The sequence below is a fragment of the Lepidochelys olivacea genome (genome assembly GCF_965140295.1).
Source record: "Lepidochelys olivacea isolate rLepOli2 genome assembly, chromosome: 3".
Taxonomy (NCBI): domain Eukaryota; kingdom Metazoa; phylum Chordata; order Testudines; family Cheloniidae; genus Lepidochelys; species Lepidochelys olivacea.
In genome coordinates, this window is record NC_140413.1 from 15,073,995 (window position 1) to 15,094,160 (window position 20,166).

General features: G+C 43.3%; 1 protein-coding gene across 3 annotated transcripts in view; it reads left to right on the forward strand.

Moving 5' to 3' along the window:
* Positions 1–20,166, forward strand: part of RUNX2 (RUNX family transcription factor 2) — a 281,113-nt gene that overhangs the window by 138,346 nt on the left and 122,601 nt on the right. For 2 of the 3 annotated variants that reach the window (XM_084624547.1, XM_084624548.1), the window contains exon 6: positions 10,339–10,512. The exons of the other annotated variant lie outside the window; for it this stretch is intronic. In XM_084624547.1, the coding sequence (XP_084480673.1) occupies positions 10,339–10,512 (174 nt within the window). The remainder of the gene's footprint in view (positions 1–10,338; positions 10,513–20,166) is intronic. 3 annotated transcript variants of the gene reach the window in all.

The window sequence follows — 20,166 nt, forward strand, 5'->3', positions numbered from 1 at the left end:
AAACCTGACCCCTAAAGCCTCCTCCTAGCTGTGCACATGTGTGTGTGTGTGTATGTGTTTGCTTTTCATAGGCCATGATTTTGTTAAAAAGAAATTGAAATCTTAGCACTTTATATTTTCAAATATTTTACAAGCCCTGTTCTTGATTCACTCTCATGGGCACAGAGGGATGCAGTTTGACCCATGGTGGAATTACCCCTCCGTCTGCAGGAAACTTTAAATTTCAAATGGGGCTTCGCGGGAGTCCCATCTAGGCAGGCTAGCTGGGTGATGAGCTGCACTGCTCTTACTCCCCAGTAGGAAAATGCCTACTGAACTGGGAGATGTGCTGAGGGCCAGATCTTGCACCATTTAAGTGCCAAGGCTCAAAATCCCACCCCTGGCTGACCCTACCCACTTTGGACCTGATCTAAAGCCCACTGAAATCAATGAAAAGACTGACTTCCATAGGATCTGGATCAGCCCTTTGTTGGCAGTACTGGCTTGCTTTGAACATATCCAAGATCATTGTATCACTGGGGTGAGGGAATTGGAAAGAGGTGATCAGCTGGGATTCCACCAGTGGACTAAATCGGGCCCTAAGAATAAGAAATCAAGTCAGCTAAGCCTGTTTGCTGTGTTAGTTTTCATGTCATTTATTTATTTATTGGTTAGTGTCAGGTGTATTTTTGACCCGCTCTGTGTAAAAACGTCTCCACTTTAAGAACAAAAACCTTTGGGGGTCTTGATTTCTGTCCATGTGCATGTGTAACCCTCATTAATGCTAATGGAAGTCCTGTGTGCATGGTTGGGAGAGTAAGCCCTTTAGTCTTTCATGTAAACTGGTGCCTTTAGCTATTTAAAAAACAAACATCTTTTTCCCTCCCCTGAGTGAATTAAAGCCAGTATTGCGCCTATGTAGCGCCTTGTTTTATGAATTATAAGAACTTTTCATATGTAGAACCTATGGCCTAATTATGTAATTATGTCTCTTGGGTAGATATTTTTCTTCTCATAATTATGTCTTTACCCAAGAGACTGGAAGGGCTCCAAGCTTTCTGCTTTCATGGGTAGAAATTGTTTGGCTCTCTTTTTCATTCTTGTTGATGAATTTTGAGTTGTATGCAGCACGTATGGCTTAGCGAGGGGAACTGCATAGGGAAAGCAACAAGGAGCACAGTGGTTTGTCACAAACAAATATTCACAGGAATATGGATTTAGTAAACAGGAGCTTTTTTGGCTCAGTTGAGGGACCTTGCTTGCAAAGAGCTAACGTGATCCTTCTGGATAGAGGTTGATTTATGGCGTTCTTGTGTTACCTCTAGAGCCCAGATAGACAGTTGCTTTGGAGCTGTACCTTGCTAACATGATGTATCTGAACATTATAAGAATGATGAATATCCCTGCCTGAATCAATGACATCATTCACTGCCAGCACAACAAGCTATCTAGAAGTCCTTGGGCCCAATTTTGAGCTGTTTCACCAGGGTAAATGCAGAGTAGTTCCTTTGACTCCAGATTTAAGCCAGTATAATTGAGATCAGAATCAGGCCCATAGAGACATATCAGGCTGTAAGTTCACATGTGCAATTCCTATTGATATTAATGGGATCAAGTGCAGTAAGATGTCCAGAGACAATGGGGCTTGAAAGAAACTGCTGAGACATGTAATTCATCCCCTTCACTAGTGTAGCAATGTTGTCTACAATGTACCCCAAAGTATTTTACTAGTGTAATAATCTCAAAGTGTGCTAGGGTAGTCATCTCCTGGCAGATCATTACATCGGCCAATCAGTTCTAGTATCGGGATTTTTTTTTCCTACTATCTAACTTAACTTTTCCTTTTTCAAGTTTCCTACCATTAGTGGGGAGAGGAATTAATCAGAGATTCTACCCTTAGGCCCTAAACCTGCTCCCATTGAAGTCAATGGAAAAAAACATCAGTGGGCTACAATCTAATTCTTTATGCTGCTCCCTTCCTGGAGCTCCCATGTGTGTTACTCAAGGCTGCCACACCTCTCCTTTAAACACACATCTGCTACCAATCACAGTCTGATGTCACACAACTTGGAAACGTACAGAAAACCTGAACACCCCTTTGGCCACAAAGAGCAATCTGGATGTGCTGCTTTGTCTACCCTTCAGACTGTAAGTGGCATGGGACTGTGACCATCACTTCCTCTGTGTTTATACAGTGCTGTGCCCTCTGTTGGCATATAACAACAAATAACAGCTCTGCCTAGACACTGAGGCAAATATTGCATGTCAGAGCCTCCATTCTAATCGGGATCATCCACAAAATCTATGCACAGTAGGTGGGTATGTAGGATCTTAATTTCACCTTCATTTATGAATTTCCTATGCTAGGCTTTCATACAAAGATATTTGACTCTCCCATCATTTGCTGTTTTTGTTGTGACAAAAGCATATCAAAGTGAAAAAGGTGCAACTGGGTGAAGATTGAAAATACCCAGCCCACTCAGGGATAATAAAAACATCTGTCGACAATCTGGTAACCAGAGCTCCCTGGTACCATAAAAAAATTAGTGGGTGGTTTGCCTGGTGCTAAATAGAGAAATCTACATTGTCCCTGCATATGGCTAGACCAAGTATAATCTGATTAATTTTCAGCCCCACACCCAAAAGCTGCAGAATAAAAAAAAAAGGGGGGGTAAAAATCTTGGGGCATCAGATTTACATTAGGGTTCTCCAGGTTGACCTCTCAAATGTTCATTTGAAGTGGCCAGAGGCTGTCAACTAAACTGGCAGTCAGAGCCCAGTGATCAGAGAAAAGGTCACCTGCCAGCAGACATGGACAGTATTTCTGTGATCCAGGAAACTAGGAAGCAGTCAGATCCATCTAGAGTCAAAGCTATAGCCTGTTTTCTGCCCTGGAAGGAATGGGTAATGTATGATAGCCCTTATGTGCCATCTTTAACATGTTCTTGACAAGCTTTCCTGCTTTGATTGGCAAGTTTGAGTAGCATGCGAAGTTATGGCATGTGTGTCTAGCCAGGGTTTTGTTTTCTTTTATTACATTGATTTCATCAGATCTATTTTCATACTCTGAACTGGGGCTGCAACTCCTGCAGCAGGTTAACCGCAGTGCAGTCTGCTTCCAGAACCTTTGATATACAGGTTTGGTTAAAAGAGCTGGGTAGGATTGATAGACTAGGATATTGCTCATTGCAATGATGTGGTAGATTCACAAAATTAAGCGCCTAAGTCTGGGTTTAGGCTCCTCTGTCCCAGTTTAAGTTCCACTGCAATTCACAAAACTCCCTCTGAATCCTGTAAGTGCCTGAATATACTTGGTTTCTTAGTTTTTGCAATAAGAAGGTTGCTAGGTGCCTATGTTTCCACCTCTGGGCATGCACGCTGCTGCTTCACTATTAACATCTATCTCCCACCTCAATCCCAGAGCCACACACCCCTTGGGGTGGAGACAGGTGTTTGGCCGCCTAATTTGTTTGTGGGGCCCCATCCAGTAGGTGTGTCAGAGGCTGCCCACCAGATCAGGCCCTGCACATGACTTCACAGAAAGCAGCCAAGAGAGGGAAAGGAGGAGGAGCTCCCTCATAACTTTTAACTCAGTGGTTTGGGTACTAACCTGGCATGTGGGATACCCTCCACCCCCCCACCCACCCCCAGTTCAAGTCCCCCGTCTGTGTGATGAAAAGAGATTTGAATAGAGATCTGCCACATTGTAGGTGAGTGCCCAAACCACTAGTCAATAGGATATTATGATGTGGGGCTCTCTGTCTCTCCTGTTGAAGTTGTTCCACTGTGAATAAATACTTAGAGTCATTGGAGCAGTGGGAGTGGACCCTGGGTCTCCCACAACCTGGGTGAATGCTCTGCACACAAGGCTATTGAGTCATTCTCATAGTTGTGCTCTCTCTCTCTCTCGCACATGCACCCTCTCTGGCCCAAATGTCTAAGTATTTGGCTGCAGTGGAACAGCTTCAACGGAAGAGACTGAAGGACCCCACCCCCATCAGAATATCCCATAGACTCCGGTACTCCCCTAAGCTGTGGCAGACCCCTGTTCAAATCCTTTCTCCTCAGGGAGGAGGAATTGAACTTGGAGTCTCCTATGTGAGTACTCTAACCACTAGGCTAAAAATTATGAGGGAGTTCCTCTTTCCCCCTGCTGCCCCTCTCCCCCAGTTTCTTGCAAAAATTGCCTTTGGTTCCTAACTCCAAAGAGGGTTCGCAGCTGAAAATGGCTAGCAGAGACAGGTGCTTCCCTGAAGCTTGGATTTAGGCACCTATCTCTGAGAGAGAGGGGCATAGGGCACACCCCTCTCATTGGTATATCCCATTGGCTAGCTTAAGCGGCTCCCAGCCTAGCATGCTGGCTTTTGTGAATCAGGCTCAGGTGCCTGTTTCTCCCATTCATTGACTACTCAGACTTTGTGAGTCAATGTGTTCCTGTGATTTTTACAGTGCCTAAGTACTTCTTTAAATCTAGCCTTATGTGGGTAGAAGAAGCTGTTGGGATTTGAGGATAAGAATTCCTGGATGCTACTCCAGGCTCTGACTCTGTTCTTGGACTCTGAGAACAAATATACTAGAGTATTTTGTTTAACTTCTTCCTATGTAACCCTTTTGCCAGTTGGAGTTGGCAGCAACCAGGGCCAGGTTCAATATCTAGGGGTTCCTTTTCAACAATACAACACAAAACTGACTCAACCCCCCTACCCAATAACCTGGCAGAATTACATACTATTCCCTGAGCGCCTCTAAGAGGCAGAACTTCCTCTCTCGCAAGCAAAGAGCCTGAGTGTAGAAAAGAAACTTTTAACAGAAGGAGGGAAGTAACCTGGCATTAATTTGGGAAAACACCACAAGCAGGATTCATAAAACCATGAGCACAAGCCCCATCTCAGAATACACTGGGCAGTGTCCTTTTCCCTCAGGTCCAGCAAACAAAAGTTCCTTTTACATGCTCCTCCCTTCTCCCTCCACCACACCCCACTCACAGTTGTTGTCCTTGGTCAGCGCAGACCCAGAGCTCAGAGGTGCATCTGCAGAGTTCACCTCCTACCCTGGGAAGGAGGGAAGGGGGACAACAGGCGGCACAAGAAGGCACCTTGCTTGCTCCACTGTTCGGGCACTCGTTCACTGCTCCTCTCCCCTGGCTACTCATTATGATGTCTTCAGGTCCCACCACGTAACCCAGCTCTCAGTGATTTCCGCTGTTAGTGTGGGACCCTCACTGCTAATACACACTGGGCAATCTCTTGCACCAAAGACACTGTCCCAAAGCAGGTCTAATGCCTAATTCTACTGCTATCACCCACTAGAAAAAGGAAGGGTCAACTAGTATTTAGGACCCTCAGGGAAGACCCACGTCACCAGCTACATGATTCCTGTCCTCACGCTTTCTCAATTCATGGGCTTTGGCACCCATGTCCCCTGCCTAGTGGGTGCAGTTTAGTTGAGGGTGAGTCCCCCAATCAGGGTATGCCAAGCACAGTTCTGCTGCCCTTGATTCACACAATAGGATAATAACCCTTTAGTACCCCTGCCCCAATAACAGAGAGACTTGTGATCCGACACCAGCCAAAAGTGATCATTTGGGCAAAGCAGTCCCATCATGCTGAGTGCCTATCCTGTTGGATGTGCCCATGCAAACAAGGTCAGCTCCTAAAGTCCTCTTTCCCAGCTCATACTAGACGTCAGAGAAGAGTTCATTCAGACCCTGCTTACACCTATATTGTGTCCTCTCTTTTTGGCATCAGTCTTTCCAGTGATTTCAATGGGCTTTGGATCACACCCTGATTCAGTACCTGGCTAAACAGGCCCAGTTTTTTCAATATCATTTAATATCAGAGACTTACTATGTCTCTAACCACCTTTGTAACCTACCTCTGAACCTGCTCTGTTTCTGCTATAACTTGTTTGAGGAGGGTGACCAGAATTGAACATAGTATTCTGGGTGAGGCCATCTCATTGAGCTGTATAATGCTATTAGAATATTTCCAATATTATTTATTCCCATTCTTTATACAGTCTAACATTGCTTTTTTATGTTTTAAATCACTGTTGCACATGGATCAGAGGTTTTCATTGAGCTGTCTACAGTGACACCCAGGTCTTTTGTCTGAAATAAATTATGCCTCACACTCGAGACAGAGAAATACATCTTTTCTTAGTGTGCTCCCTGGGGATCAGGAATTTCTCTGTCAACGGATGCATATATCACTACTGAGATGAAAAGCAGCCTTTGTGCAGTGAACTTCACATGTATAGCATGTATTTCATTATTCCTTCTCACATGCTGTTTGGAAAGTATTTTTCTAGGGTGTCTCACTGTATGGTGTACCTGTTCCACAGGGACTAGGGGTTCGCAGGTCCATAGGTATGTAAGGCACTTAGGGTGGACTTCACATAGATGCCTAACTCACATTGAAATCAATGGGAGTTAGGCAGTTACATAATTTTGTGAATCACACTCTAACTCCTGTGGGTTGTAAGCATTTCTGAATTTATTGTTTTCAGGTCTTGTTCTCCAAGGACAGCCTGGTGGCCTTTGATTTAAAAACCCTACAAGAGTCACAGCTCAGCAGCACACAGGTGTTATTACAATGGAAGTTTGGTTAGAATGGTTTTATTTGTCATTAAAGATAGGTAAGGGACTTACTCAGTCATGGCTTTTGTTATAATACAATAATCACACAAACTTGAGAAGATAAAATTTAATAAAACCTCTCTAGAGGACGTCACTATGTAAGCTGGGTGTTATCTGGCATCCAGAAACCCTTTTGTCCCAATGTTCCTTTGTGTCTTGGCCCTAAAATAAAAATATTGACAAGGGGAGGGGCAGGCCGGGAATGTCTATGGCTCTTATTTGGCTTCTAAAGCCTGATAGGGTCTGTCTAACTGCAGTTAGATACCTGTGGTGGGCCCATGCCAGCTGAGTTAGGCTTGCAGTGCTTTGGCTAAGGGCCTGTTTAATTGCACTGTAGACATTTGGGCTTGGGCTGCAGCCCAAGCTCTGGGACCTTCCCATCTTGCAGGGTCCTAGAGCCCAGGCTGCAGCCTGAGCTGGAATGTCTACAACGCAATGAAACAGCCCCTTTGCCCACGTTAGCTGGCTGGGGCCAGCCGCGGGTTTTTAATTGCAGTGTAGACGTACCTTTTGCTTCCTTGATGCTTTGGGTTTTCCAGACCTGGGGAACCCAACCTCCTGGGCCTTTTAAAATTTTTTACTGTAGACTCCTCCAGTTTCAACCAGCTACAGAGTTCTTTCTTCTTCACTTCCTATCCTAAACTGCTGTGTGCAGTTATTTTCCACTAATAGACAGTTGCTGGGTTCTACCTCAGAGGTGGCTGCATTTCAGTGTTGGATTAAGTTTGGAGTAAATAATGTTTGTAGTATAACCTTTGTTTTTACAGAGCTATGCGCTGAAGAATAAAGCATGGTCAAAAGCAAGTTGAGGGCCATCACATGCATACTTTTTCAGACCTGGGCAGCAGTGATGACTTACAAATAACCACAGATATAGTTTACACATTATATAGTTCAAATTTGTGTATCAGTCTGTTAGGAAAGTGCTTTGGGATCTCTGAGGAGGAAGAGCACTACTTAAATGTACAATAGAATTTTTTTCTGAAAAATCAAAGCAAAAGCCCATTTTGGGGTTGATTCATTTTCAGATAAACTCAGCCCTGGTGAGAGAGATTAGGGATAGGCTAACTCTGTTTGTGGTATTTTGAACTCACCGAAAAGAGATTATATTCTGATTAGGAACAAATGCAAGCAAAGGAAAAAGGGGAAAAAATCCACTGGAAAAAACAGGATGGAAAATGGCACAGGCAGAGGGAAAAACAAACACAGAGCATATAAAAAAAGGAGAGAGGTTGAGGAGAACTTCTATGGAAAAATACTTTATGTGTGAAAGTTACTTCTTTAGATTTAACAACACCTAACTTGTACCACAGTGCTTTTCATAGGTTCAAGAGACAATGCAAAACATAGCCAGTTAAGATATTATCATATTAATTAAACTGTGATTATAACATTACCACAACGAGCCAAAAAACCATTCTATATCTATGTTAATCAACATTGCTCCAATATATAGGGTACCCACTTGTGCCAGCCTAAGTTTGGGTGGGCTGTTCTAATGTGTAGCACCTGTTTCCCTTTAATTAGGAGGAAGAAACATGTTTGTTGGTGGTGGGGGGGAAACATGCTTTAAAATGACAGGAAAAGTCAGCAAATTAGTTTAAAGACCCTTAAAAATTGTTTGAGACTCCTCTAATCTCAAATTAGATCCACTTCTCTTCACACGCCCATTCCAGCCTCTCAATTTTCTGTATAGAAATAGGATTTCTCTGAGTCTTGTACTAGTACCTGTACAGAAATTGCTTGCCTGCTTCCACCACCTGTTGTCAGGATTCCAATTAGATAATGTGTGTTATATGCCAGGCGCTCAGGTACTAGGATAATGGATGCTATAAAAAATGCCTGTTTCTAGAGATGAAGGATGGTTACAGTACAGGACTGGGAGTCATAGGATCTGGGTTCTAGCTTCTGAGTTCACTATCTATTACCTTAGCTAAGTCATTTCACCTCTCTGTGATTCAGCTTCCCCATCTGTAAAATGGGGGAAATAAACCCTGACTATCTCCTATTCTAAAGATTCATTCATTAAACTCAGTTAAGTGCTCTGATACTCTGGTGATGAGCATCATGAAAATGCCTTAAAATGAAAAAAGTCTTTGAATACAAGTATGATGATGGAGGATGCATAATTTCTATGATAGAACTGGCAGATCTTAAGTAAAAGTACTTAACAGTATCAGCATATTGGAGTGGGCATTCTTATTTTTGATTAATGCCATTTCTCCCTTTAACTTCTAACAACTGCACAACATTAAAGAACATTCCTGGTTAATCCATGCAGTATTCGTACAGCTGAGCTAGTAGCAGGAGCTGGAGAGGGAGCAATGATGAGGGGTAGCCCATTAAGTGAAGGGAAGTATGGGACCCAGCAGGATTCGTGTCATCAGATGCAGTTTTGCCATGTTTTCCTTATTACACCACTCTTTTGGCTTCTTAAAAGAGACTGGCTATTTAGTTCTGATTTATGAATAAGCTCCAAAGTTACAGAATAATAAGTGAACCATAAAGACTAATTGTAACAGAGTAATACCAAAAAAAAAAAGGTCAGATTTGCTTAGCTATCTGAAAATCTCCATAATAAATGGAACCAGTCCGGGAACAATCTCTCACCCACACACATATATGGATAGGAAGCTTATCTGCATTAGAAACTTTTGCCACTTTAATTATCCCACTATAATTAAAGCAGTAAAAAATCGCTAGTGTGAACACAGTTTACCAGTATAAAAGTGCTTATACTGGTATAGCTCACTCTGGTTTGGGAAGTGGATGTGGTATACAGCGGGCTTCTGATTTTAGGTTTTTAACCAACAAACACCGGTACAACACCCCAAAGCAAAAAATAAAAAAATGAAATCAGTGTTTATCCAATAAATACTGGAAAAATACCAGAAATGGTTATTCAATTCATATTGACTTCCATTTCCCATTGCAGATTTTTTGTGTAGGTGATGTCCCTGATCCCTGGCTTGTATCTAAGGGCTTGTCTACCTGGAGTAATACTGTGGACTACAAGGATGTGATTTTTAAAGCACATTAATGTGTTGCGCATTAGTTGGTCTGTGTAAAACTTTTCTGGTGCACACTAAAAGTTCCCTAGTGCTCTTTAACATAGTGCTGTGTGAAACAGCACTGTGTGTATATGTAAAGAGAAAGCCCCGTAAAACACTATTTTGGGGCATCTATGTACAAATCAAAAAGTGCAAAACATAAACACCAGAAAATGAAATAAATAAACCCAGAAAAACAGAAGCCCTTGGTATATGCTTATAGTGGTGTAACTGCATCCACAGTAGGACTTTTACTCGTATAACTGTCACAAATAAATTACACCTCTAAACAATAGTGTAGACCATGCAATGTACATGCTGCTCTTTCATTCTGTAGAACTCACAGTGGGGCAGATCCTCAGCTAGTGTGAGTTGTCATAGTTCCGTTGCAGTCAATGGATCTATAACAATTTAGACTATCTGAGGATCTCCCCCACAGTTTTTAATACTCAGGTGCACCACTGTCTAGTAGGTACAGAAGACTCTATGGCATATGCCCTCACTCCCTGCCACCGTTCTTTCACCAGCTTTGGTTTCTGTCTCTAGCCAACATGCCTAGAGAACCCACAAACAGTTAATAGGTCTTTACAGATAAGTTGGGGATTTTTTTTTGTATGGTAATTTGTTCAGTCGTGTTAATAACCCTTTTATTTTATGATTTGCTGTTTCCAGGGCACAGACAGAAGCTTGATGACTCTAAACCTAGTTTGTTCTCTGAACGCCTCAGTGATTTAGGGCGCATTCCTCATCCCAGTATGAGAGTAGGGGTCCCGACTCAGAGCCCACGGCCCTCTCTGAACTCTGCACCAAGTCCTTTTAATCCACAAGGACAGAGTCAGATTACAGGTAAGAGACAGAACCATAGGTTTGACTTGCACAGGCAATGGTAGTAATTGGTTGTGGATATTTTTGTGTCGACTGTAGAGAAGTGAGGCTGTTACAGAGTGAGAGATATGCACCAATCAAAGCTAGCTGGGGAGCAGATTTTATTCTGTAGCATTTAAAGATGAAAATGTCTATCTTTTCTTAAATTAATTTTTTTAAAAGACCAAAATATGTCAAAATCCAGCAAATAGATGAGGAATCTGGGGAAATCCAAGCACCATAATGCTCTGAAATAACCCACATATGTGCAGTGGTGCAATACATAGAGATATTCTACCTGAACATATTTACTCAGCCGTGCTGTTTACTTTGCTGGCAAGAAAAGTGGCCAACATTGTACTGGTGTTTTCAGGATAGCAATGCAACCTTCTCACACTGTGGCTTCTCTCTAGTGCCAGTTTATATCACTTTCACAATCAACAAACTGGAGTACATGAAATTCTCCCAAGGCTGCTAATGAGGATTGTAAGCAGCCGTTCTCACTTCTGATTTCACTGTGCTGAGAGAAAAATAATACATTACTGTATGTGACAAATTATAAAAATGAAATGAGATTTTAACTATAATTGTGCCAAAGATTTGCAACAAAATCCTAAAAAATCCACATCCAAAATTCACTGGGGTCAGTATTTTGTTAAAAACATGAAGACTTAGTAGGTTTTACAAACTTTTTCCAGACAACCTGTGCCTGATTGTGAGTCAACCTGGGAAGATTTATGGTTTCATGTTTCAAGTGGTTTTGACATGATACCAGCTGAAACTCAGTGGTTTAGATGAAATGTTGTGGCTTTGTTTTTTAAAAAAAGTTCAAACCAGTTAATTAATTTGCAGTAAAGAATAAGTGGGTTTTTGTTTGAACCCAGAACTCAATGTGAAACCCCATGAGAATTGAAACTGAAAAATAATTGTTCTCATGAACCTTGGTGAATGGAAACTGCCAAGTTTCCCACAGCTCTAGAGCTCTCGCTTTAACTCTTGTGAAATATGAATATAATATATATGAATATCATGGGACCTGCCATCCACTGATATCTCATATCAGGTTCATTTGCCAGGCTTCCCTTTTATTAGTTAGGCATCTGAAATCTGGATTTTGCTGCATATAGTGCAGTAGTTAAGAAGTGCCAGACCAAAAGACCCATGGTCTCTTTAGTCTAGTATCCTGTCTCTGACAGCAAATGAGGACCCAACTCAACTTCTAGAAAAGACAATGGACAGGCTTCCCACTTCAGAGCGGCTGGATCAGGCCCTTAAAGGCATAACCAAAACCCTCCTCTTCCTTCTGCCTCTCTATAGTTTACCTATTCTGCAACACTGTTAATGAGGGCGGGAGAGTGGAATTCTTCCTGACCCGCATCTGGTGATCAGCTTATGGCCTGAAGCAGAAGGACTGAGAGCCCTTGTAACTTTAATCCTCACTAAGTGTAACTTCATATACTGTTCTCATTCACATAAAAGCATCCTGTAGAAATTGTGCTTCTGGGTTGGATTAATAATATACTTCTTTGCCTTGTTATGAATCAGCAGCAGCACTTACAAATCCTGGAGGTGAAAACTTCAGATGTTTAGATGGCTGCAGACAAAGCCTTGGTCTTCACTACTCACGGCACAGTTAGAATCAACAGTTAAACGCGATGAAGACTGTGCTGGCTGAGGCTATATGTCTATGCTACAGACCTTACAGCGGCACAGCTGTACCCCTGCAGCTCTGAAACATTGCTGTAAGGTCTCCCGTGTAGCCACTCTAGGCTAGGGTGACCAGCTGTCCACATTTTATAGGGATAGTCCTGATATTTGGGGCTTTGTCATAAAGATGCCTATTACCCCCCCTCCCTCTGTCCCGATTTTTCACACTTGCTATCTAGTCACCCTACTCTATGCTGATGGGAGAGAGCTCTCCCAGCAGCATAATTAAACCACCCCCCAATGAGCAGCAGTAGCTATGTTGCTGGGAGAGAGTCTGGTGCCGGCATAGTGCTGTCTACACCAGCGCTGTTTACACCAGCGCTGTTGTTGGTGAAACATGTTTTTTGACACTCCTGACTGACAAAAGTTTTACTGCCAAAAGTACTAGTGTAGACATAGCCCAAGACTGAGGTTGGTGCTGCTGGGGCAGAGGGAAGCGACTTGAACTGGGAAGGGGTGACTTCTCTATGGAGTTGTGGAGTACGTCCTCTCCTTGCCAAAGAGATTCACAGTTGTTGGGCACTGTTGAATTCCTGATGGCTGTCATTTCCCCAAGCAGCAGCAATGACTCCTACCACTTTTAAAAAATTGCAGCTAGTTAAGGGGCTGCAGACTCTCCCTGCTGTCACAGCCCTTGCCACAGTCCGCCACTGCTTGTATGAATGCAATGCACTCAGCCATTGAAGACTACTTGCTGGCATTATGGTAGCCCACCTGCTTAATAGAGCCATCAGTGAGAGCCTGGTACATCTGTGCTCCATGAATTGCACTGTCTTCCCTATCTGTTTTTGGGTGCTGTTCATCATGTTGATTCTAATCTATGTAACCCTATATACTTTGGAGCCTGGCTGCCTTAGGGAACACTTCTCTCCCCATATTCTACCATGTTGGTGGTGGTGCTTTTCCTGAAAGTCCCTTGGTGCACTTTTGGGGATTGCAAGTACTGCAGTTAGTGGAGTCCCTTGCTGAGGAATATAGGCCTGAGAGAGACAAGGTTTACAGCTCAGAGTGCTGAGTGAGGCACACCTCTTTGATCAATCAATAGCTTGACCATGGGAGATTGCTGAATTTGTGCTTATTTGGGGGTAGTACAGCCTGAGTAAAGAGCTGTTTGTGCTTTCCTTTGGTGCTGTATTTTCTCCAGGTAACATGGATGCTATGCAATAGGTGTATACCCACAAAAATGAATCAATAACAACTTAGCCTTTTCTATCCATTGCTCTCTTGGTAAGGTCATTTGAGTGAGTAGGATTTGGCTGTGTAATAAAAGAGAAGTAACCTTTGTACAGAAAGAAAGGCTTTTTATTACATTTGATAAAATTAACTAGGTGTTGCTTTGTAAATGCCTTCGTTTGGTAATTTTTTACCCTGCAATTAAGATAAAAGAAAACCATTAGTTCCTACTAACTGCAGCAGTACACAATTGTTTCCTTATTTTGAAAGCCAGTATGTAACACAGTTAAGCACAGTTAAACTTCTTTTGTTTAATTCCAGTTTAGGTTTTGCATAATGATTGCATAATCAAACATAAATAGTATTTAGAACCTGGCCATCTCCTATCTGAGTAGTAAAGAATTAAGAATGTGTGCTAATACATCTGCTGGTTTACTGTTACATTTCTTTTTCTGGGTTCTATTTGTTTTCCTATAGTATCTGAATACTGGTGGTTTTTTTTAAAATACACCACGCTCTTGAACCTGCTGAAGGACCAGTTTGTTTCAGTGGAAGCATAGCTTAGCTTAGCACAGACTTGTCCTTATTCAACATGGCATTTTAACTATTATTCTGCAAAAGCAACATCGAAGGGTCATTAAAAAACAAATCATCCAATAAGCAGATACCTTTGCTGAAGTAGTGCAGATCCAATTTGAACCCTGCATATTGCTCATAAATCAAGCCTCATGTCTACTCACATTCAGTTCCTGGTATATTTGCTACCTTTTTTTTTTTTTTAAGTGGAACTCGAACAACTTGCTCACGTATCAAATTACCCTCCCATTCAGACAGCGAACTGTTGCATCAATTCTTAAACATGAAACAAGAAAAACTGTTGTTTTTCTAAAATACAACCAGTGAGGATTAGCTTCTATCAGATGGGAAAAGCCACAGGCGTAATGGCAAGAATGCGGTCAGTGTGAGTAGTGGAATCTCAGCTGCAAAGAAGAAACTGTAAAGTGGGAGTTAAGTGAGGTTTCATGCTCCATCACCACTATGGCACCATCTGATCTATAGGCAATCTGTGACTTTAGTAACTGAAATAACAGCATTCAAAGGCAGGTTGTGTGAAACATGCTTCTCCCCCACTCCCTTCCCCCTGCCCAGCAGCATTTAACTTCATTTTTCAGACTGGGGAAAGACGGCGCAATCTCTATCATTAACTCATGACATTTATTACATGTAGGGTGATAGAAGGCAGAGTTAATGCAATTAGGGCTGGATCCTACCATCCTTACTTATACTGCAGTCACTGGGAGAACTCATCTGCTCTGTCAGGCCAAGGAAGCTCTTTGCTGAAATGTTCTTAGAAGGCAAACAGACTAACAGGAGTACGGGCAGAGAGCAAAATCATCCCTGTGCAGAGGGTCAGCACAAAGCTTCTGCACCAGTGAAGTCCCCCTTACCTCCAATGTTGAGGTGTTAAATATTGATAAGCCTTGTACTGACCATCTACACAGAGATGAATTCCACCCAGAGAAAAAAAGAGAGCCTTCTTTTCTGTGCAGGATGCTTTTCTAGAACCAGCATCATTGCTTTGTAGAAATTTGTTGTAGATTGTCAGGAATTTGATGGAACGGAGCGAGTTCCATTTACTACAAAATCTATGTAAAGGTTTGTGGACTAGCTTGTTGAGAACACTGCTTCCTTTAGCCCCTTAGCAGCAGTTTTGGTTTATCATCAAATGGGGAAGATTAGCACAAGCACAAGGCCCTCTGTGCCATTTGAACCCAGTGTTGGACTGTTTGTACTGGGTTGAATTTTACCCATAAGGATTGTCCAGAATTTAGTCTGGAGAAACAAGTTTTGGCTGCATTTTACTTTAATACAGAGATGTGGCCCATAGAAACTACAGGACCCAGCATGCTTGGATGTATGTATAAACATAGAGTAGTGGGAGCTGTTGGCTGCAGCTCTGCATTGTGGACAGAGGTGACTGCAGTCTGTTGCATGTTATGCTATTCCATCGCATCTGCAAGCTACTGGCAACTTGTCATGGTGACCCTCTGTCGAGTTGCTCTGTTAGCAAGAGCAGTTTCGGGTTTTTTTTCTTTAGGAAATGTGACTCTTAAGGGATTGTTGGTGGTGGTGGTGGGGTGATTTTAGAGACTGAAAGCCAAAATCTGGTCTCACTTATACCAGTGTCAGTCAAGGAGTAATGCCATTAGACTTGACATCAGTGGAATTACTCCTGGAGATTCGGATCTGGCCCAGAGTTTTTAAGAGTCCACGAGAAACTCAGAGAAGAGAGTTTTCTACAATAGCCCATTTACTCATGCAGAGAGTAGTCTTTGCTTTGTTGGGACCATAATTGAGGATATCTTACTTTAAATATTTACAAAAGATAGCTCCGGACTGCTTGTTTTTCAGCATGAGCAGTAGCATTAATATAGTCAGCAAACAGACGTGGCACCGGGGTTGAATGGATGACAGGGACTCAATTTAAATGATTGCGTAAAGCACGCGCGCACGTGTTCTTTTAGGTTTTAGACTCGGCAGCAGTGGACCCCACATTTTTTATATCACACCTCTCCCTTACCCGTAATGTAATCTGTCTGCGCCCAGCCAGGGCTGGGAGTGGGGCTGTGGGCCAGGAGCTGAGATTGGGGCTGGAGCCAGAGCAGAGTTGGGGGGAAGAGCGGGGCTGGGTGGCGCTCCCTCCCCACCACTGTTCCCTCTAAACTGTGCGCGTGTGCGCACGCACACAGATCCTAAACCCTGCGCACACGGCGTAACACTGCACGCACAAAAATGTGCACAGAAGCACAAAAATGTGCACAGAAGAATTTTTTTACGCACACGGCCTGTCAAAAATTAGAGGGAACATTGCTCCCCACCCCTCATGGGGGCTGGCCCGGGCGCCTCCACACTTCCCGAACGTTCCTTTGCATTCCTGGGGGGGGGACGGGATACCCCACAGTTTGGGGACCACTGCTCTACAGTGAGAAATGGTCACCCTGTGTATCTGGTGACCATGTTCTTCAGCACTCTTTCAGTTTGGAGCATGGAAAATTGATTTCTCTTCACTCTAGATCTCTCATAACATATTGCCAAAGCATTGCAAAAGGCTACTTACCTGGGAAAGCCTGTGTAATTGACAGGAGAATTGGGACATTGATTTTTAATTTTGCACAGTCCAACCAACATTTGACTACTTTCTAAACACCCTTGTTTTCCCAAGAATCCACTAAGATGTATACAGTAGACCACAGAAGCGACAGTCAAATAGTATGTAAATCTACCAACCGTAACTATGAATGTGGCAACGAAGCCTAGGAATGAAATAATATGCAATATTTGATATTTCCTGCTTCACAGAAACTTTACCTGGAAGTGCAAACAGGAAGTAGCTGTGTGCGTATTAGTTTAGACCTCACCCCGGCTGACTTGTTTCAGCCAATCTGTGCATGAAGTTTAGGAGTATTTGCAAGCTGTGCCCTGTTGTGAATGACTTATGAAAGCACCACTTTTCTTCACACCCACACAGGCATAACAAAAATGTTTACAAAAGGAGGATTGCTATTAGTAATCACTCCAAATTTTGAAGTGCAGAAATATGTTAGCCCTGAACGCCTGGCTTTGGTCACCTCACTGTGCTCTGCCTTTCTTCAGTATTTGCATATTGCCATCAAGACAGCTGGGTGGGTTATTTCTCTTCTCCCCCCCGACCTGCTCAGTATGCTTTTTTTATTTTCTTGTATTCTGGAGATTCCTTCAGGCAGAGTCATACTCCCTCTGGTTAACAGCTCTGGGACTTCTCATATGTTCTAGGCTTTTAAGAACTGGAAAGATGCTGCATTTGTAAGCACCAATGATCTTTCATGTGACAATCCAAAGCTTCTGGCCCCCAGACACCCAGAAGCTGCCTGATCACCTGGCAAATCTCACAAGCGCCCTGGTTAGAACTAACAAGAGAATTTGCTTCTTGTACAGAAGGCAGAAAAAGCTTCCCACTAATATGCTCACAGGCCCTTGTATGTATTTCACCAGTGCATACTAAATACCCCGTGTATCCAGGCTAAGTGATCACTCAGCACACAAGCAAAGAAAAAGGAACTCTCAAAAAGTTCCTTCTGATTCCCTCTTAAGTCTTTATGCCCAGCTTTGCCACATGTCCCAGAAAACATTGATCTGGGAGCAAACTCTGGGGTATGAATACGCGCCGTGAGGCTTGGAGGGGCTGGGTTTCCCCTCCATATATGGCTCTGTTTTCAGTACAGACTGTGGCGTATGTGGAAAAAACCCCAAACAAATAGGATTGCTTGATCTCTTGTGGCCTAAGTTCCTGCTCCAGTGGCATTTGATGGGAGCTGTGTTAGGGCTTGTCTACACTACAGGTTACGTCGGTATAACTTATGTCACTGAGGGGTGTGAATAAGCCACCGTCAGAGCAACATAACTTACAGCAACCTAACCTCTGGTTTGGAAAGCACCATGTCAGCAGGAGAGCGTCTCCCTCTGGTTTCGCAGAGGTGGTTTTATTAGGCCAATGGAAGAGCTCTCTCCCATCAGCATAGAGAGTCTTCACCTGACGTGCTGCATCGGCACAGCTGTAATGCTTCTAGTGTAGACTAGCTCCTCGTGCCACAGAATGTTGCATTGTGGGTCCCCAGCTGGCCAGCGGTCTGCACAACTAACAGTTGTTTTTGAAGTTTGTGCATTGAATTTCCCATCTAGCCTGGTTAATGAGCGCGTTCAGCCCAGCTTGGGGAGATGAGTGCAATTTACCGTTCGGCTTTGCAAGTAATCTTTGACAGGCAGCACAAGTGCAGCTCCCCCGCCCCGGCCCCACCAGCCCTCCGCACATGCACACACAAACACCTGCTGTTCTTAATGAGGTGGCATTGCTTTGAACGCTTCTGCTCACAGAAGTTAGAAACTTCAGTTTCCTGTTTGTTAACAGGCCAAGCACAGTGAACAAAGTCAGCTAGCCACAGGACAAGATTCTCCACCCTGCCCCAATGGTGACCTCAGCTCTGACTTACGGTGGCGAGGAAGTCTCATAACTATCCATTCTGGCGCAGCCCTGATTTCCTCCCAAGCAGTTACTCTCAACTGCAGTAGTAACTTTTCTATCAACTGTTGCCTGGGTTTGATTTGGTTTCAGTTTTTTCTTTTCAGTTGCTTCCTTTTCTAATCAGTGATGAACTGGGCCCTCATTTCTCTGCAGAGCTCAAACTGAGCTTACTTTCACTTTCATTTGAGAAGTGGTCACGTTGGAATATGTTTCCACTGAGTCAGAGGCGACATGGGGTGGGGGCATGCGGGGTCATATATCCCCCCCGTTTGCTGCTTGGCTTTGTACTGAGCATGCTCACATGAACTGAGCATGCTCAGTAATATCTGCTGAAGCCACTCCCCTCACTGTATCCCCCCACTATCAGCAGGCATGGGTCGGCTCTGCACTGAGCTATCTGGACTGAGAGGCCCCAACCAAGATCAGAGCTCCATCGTGCTAGCTACATAGTAAGAAACAGTCTGTGCTCCAAGGAGCTTACCAACTAAGCAGACAAGATAAAGAGTAGGAGAAAGAGAGTATCCTGGGGAACTGAGGCACAGAAAGGTTAAGTGATTTGCGCCCACGGTCACATTGGGAGTTTGTGGCTAAAAACATTTGTATACTGGGGGTGCTGAAAGCCAGTGAACCAAACTGTAAACCCTGTATATGATGGAAACCACTTCAAGCCTGGGGTACAGCAGCACCCCTACTTCTAGCACCTATGTCTAGCAAAGCCAAGATTGAACCCAGATCTCCTGAGTCCCAATCCAGTGGATTAACCAAAAGAGAGTCCCTCCTCTGATATTCTAAAATAATTTTTGCTTTTAAAACTCATACTGTTACAATGGTGAATTGCTGAAATCAAGTATCAAAAATAAGAATCAGTTTACATGACGCTAAAGCCTTTATTCTTATTTTAAGATGGGATGAGCCAAAGAGGCTATATTTAGATCTAGGGTTAGGCTAGATTTTAGGGTCCCAGGCCAAATGAGGACTAGGATATGAGTTGAGTTTAGGGGGGGAGGGATAGCTCAGTGGTTTGAGCATTGGCCTGCTAAACCCAGGGTTGTGAGTTCAATCCTTGAGGGGGCCATTTAGGGATCTGGGGCAAAAATTGGGGATTGGTCCTGCTTCAAGCAGGGGGTTGGACTAGATGACCTCCTGAGGTCCCTTCCAACCCTAACCTTCTATGATTCTATGAAGGTGTGATGGTGCACAAATGTGGAAAGGACTTCTGCTCCCATGCGACTTCTACCATTGTGAGTGGCAGAAATCCCATGAGAGCAACTGTTTGCGTGAGGGTCTCACTGTCTTGGGCCCAAATCTTGTGAGAACATCCATTCTTAGGATATTTCTTCCCCATTTGAAATAGAAATTAAGCCCCTTCCAGTATGAGATGTGAATCAAAACTATAAGGGACCGTCATTTGGATTCAAAGACTGGGATTGAAAACCTCCTGGAATTTGAAGGAGTTTGGTTTTGAGGTTCTGGTCCTGACCCATCATTAATTTTGATACTGTTTTGCCACTGTGCATAAGCTCCCCCCCACCCCCCAGTTTAAATTTGCTTACTATTCATTGAATAGTGGATTACAGTACTGGTATGAGGCAGAAAGAAGTGTCAATATCAGATATAACAACAGCCAGTCCTATTTGAAGTTGTGCCAATCTATAGGGCCCTAGCCTTGAAATTGTGAAAACAAAGAAGTTCATTAC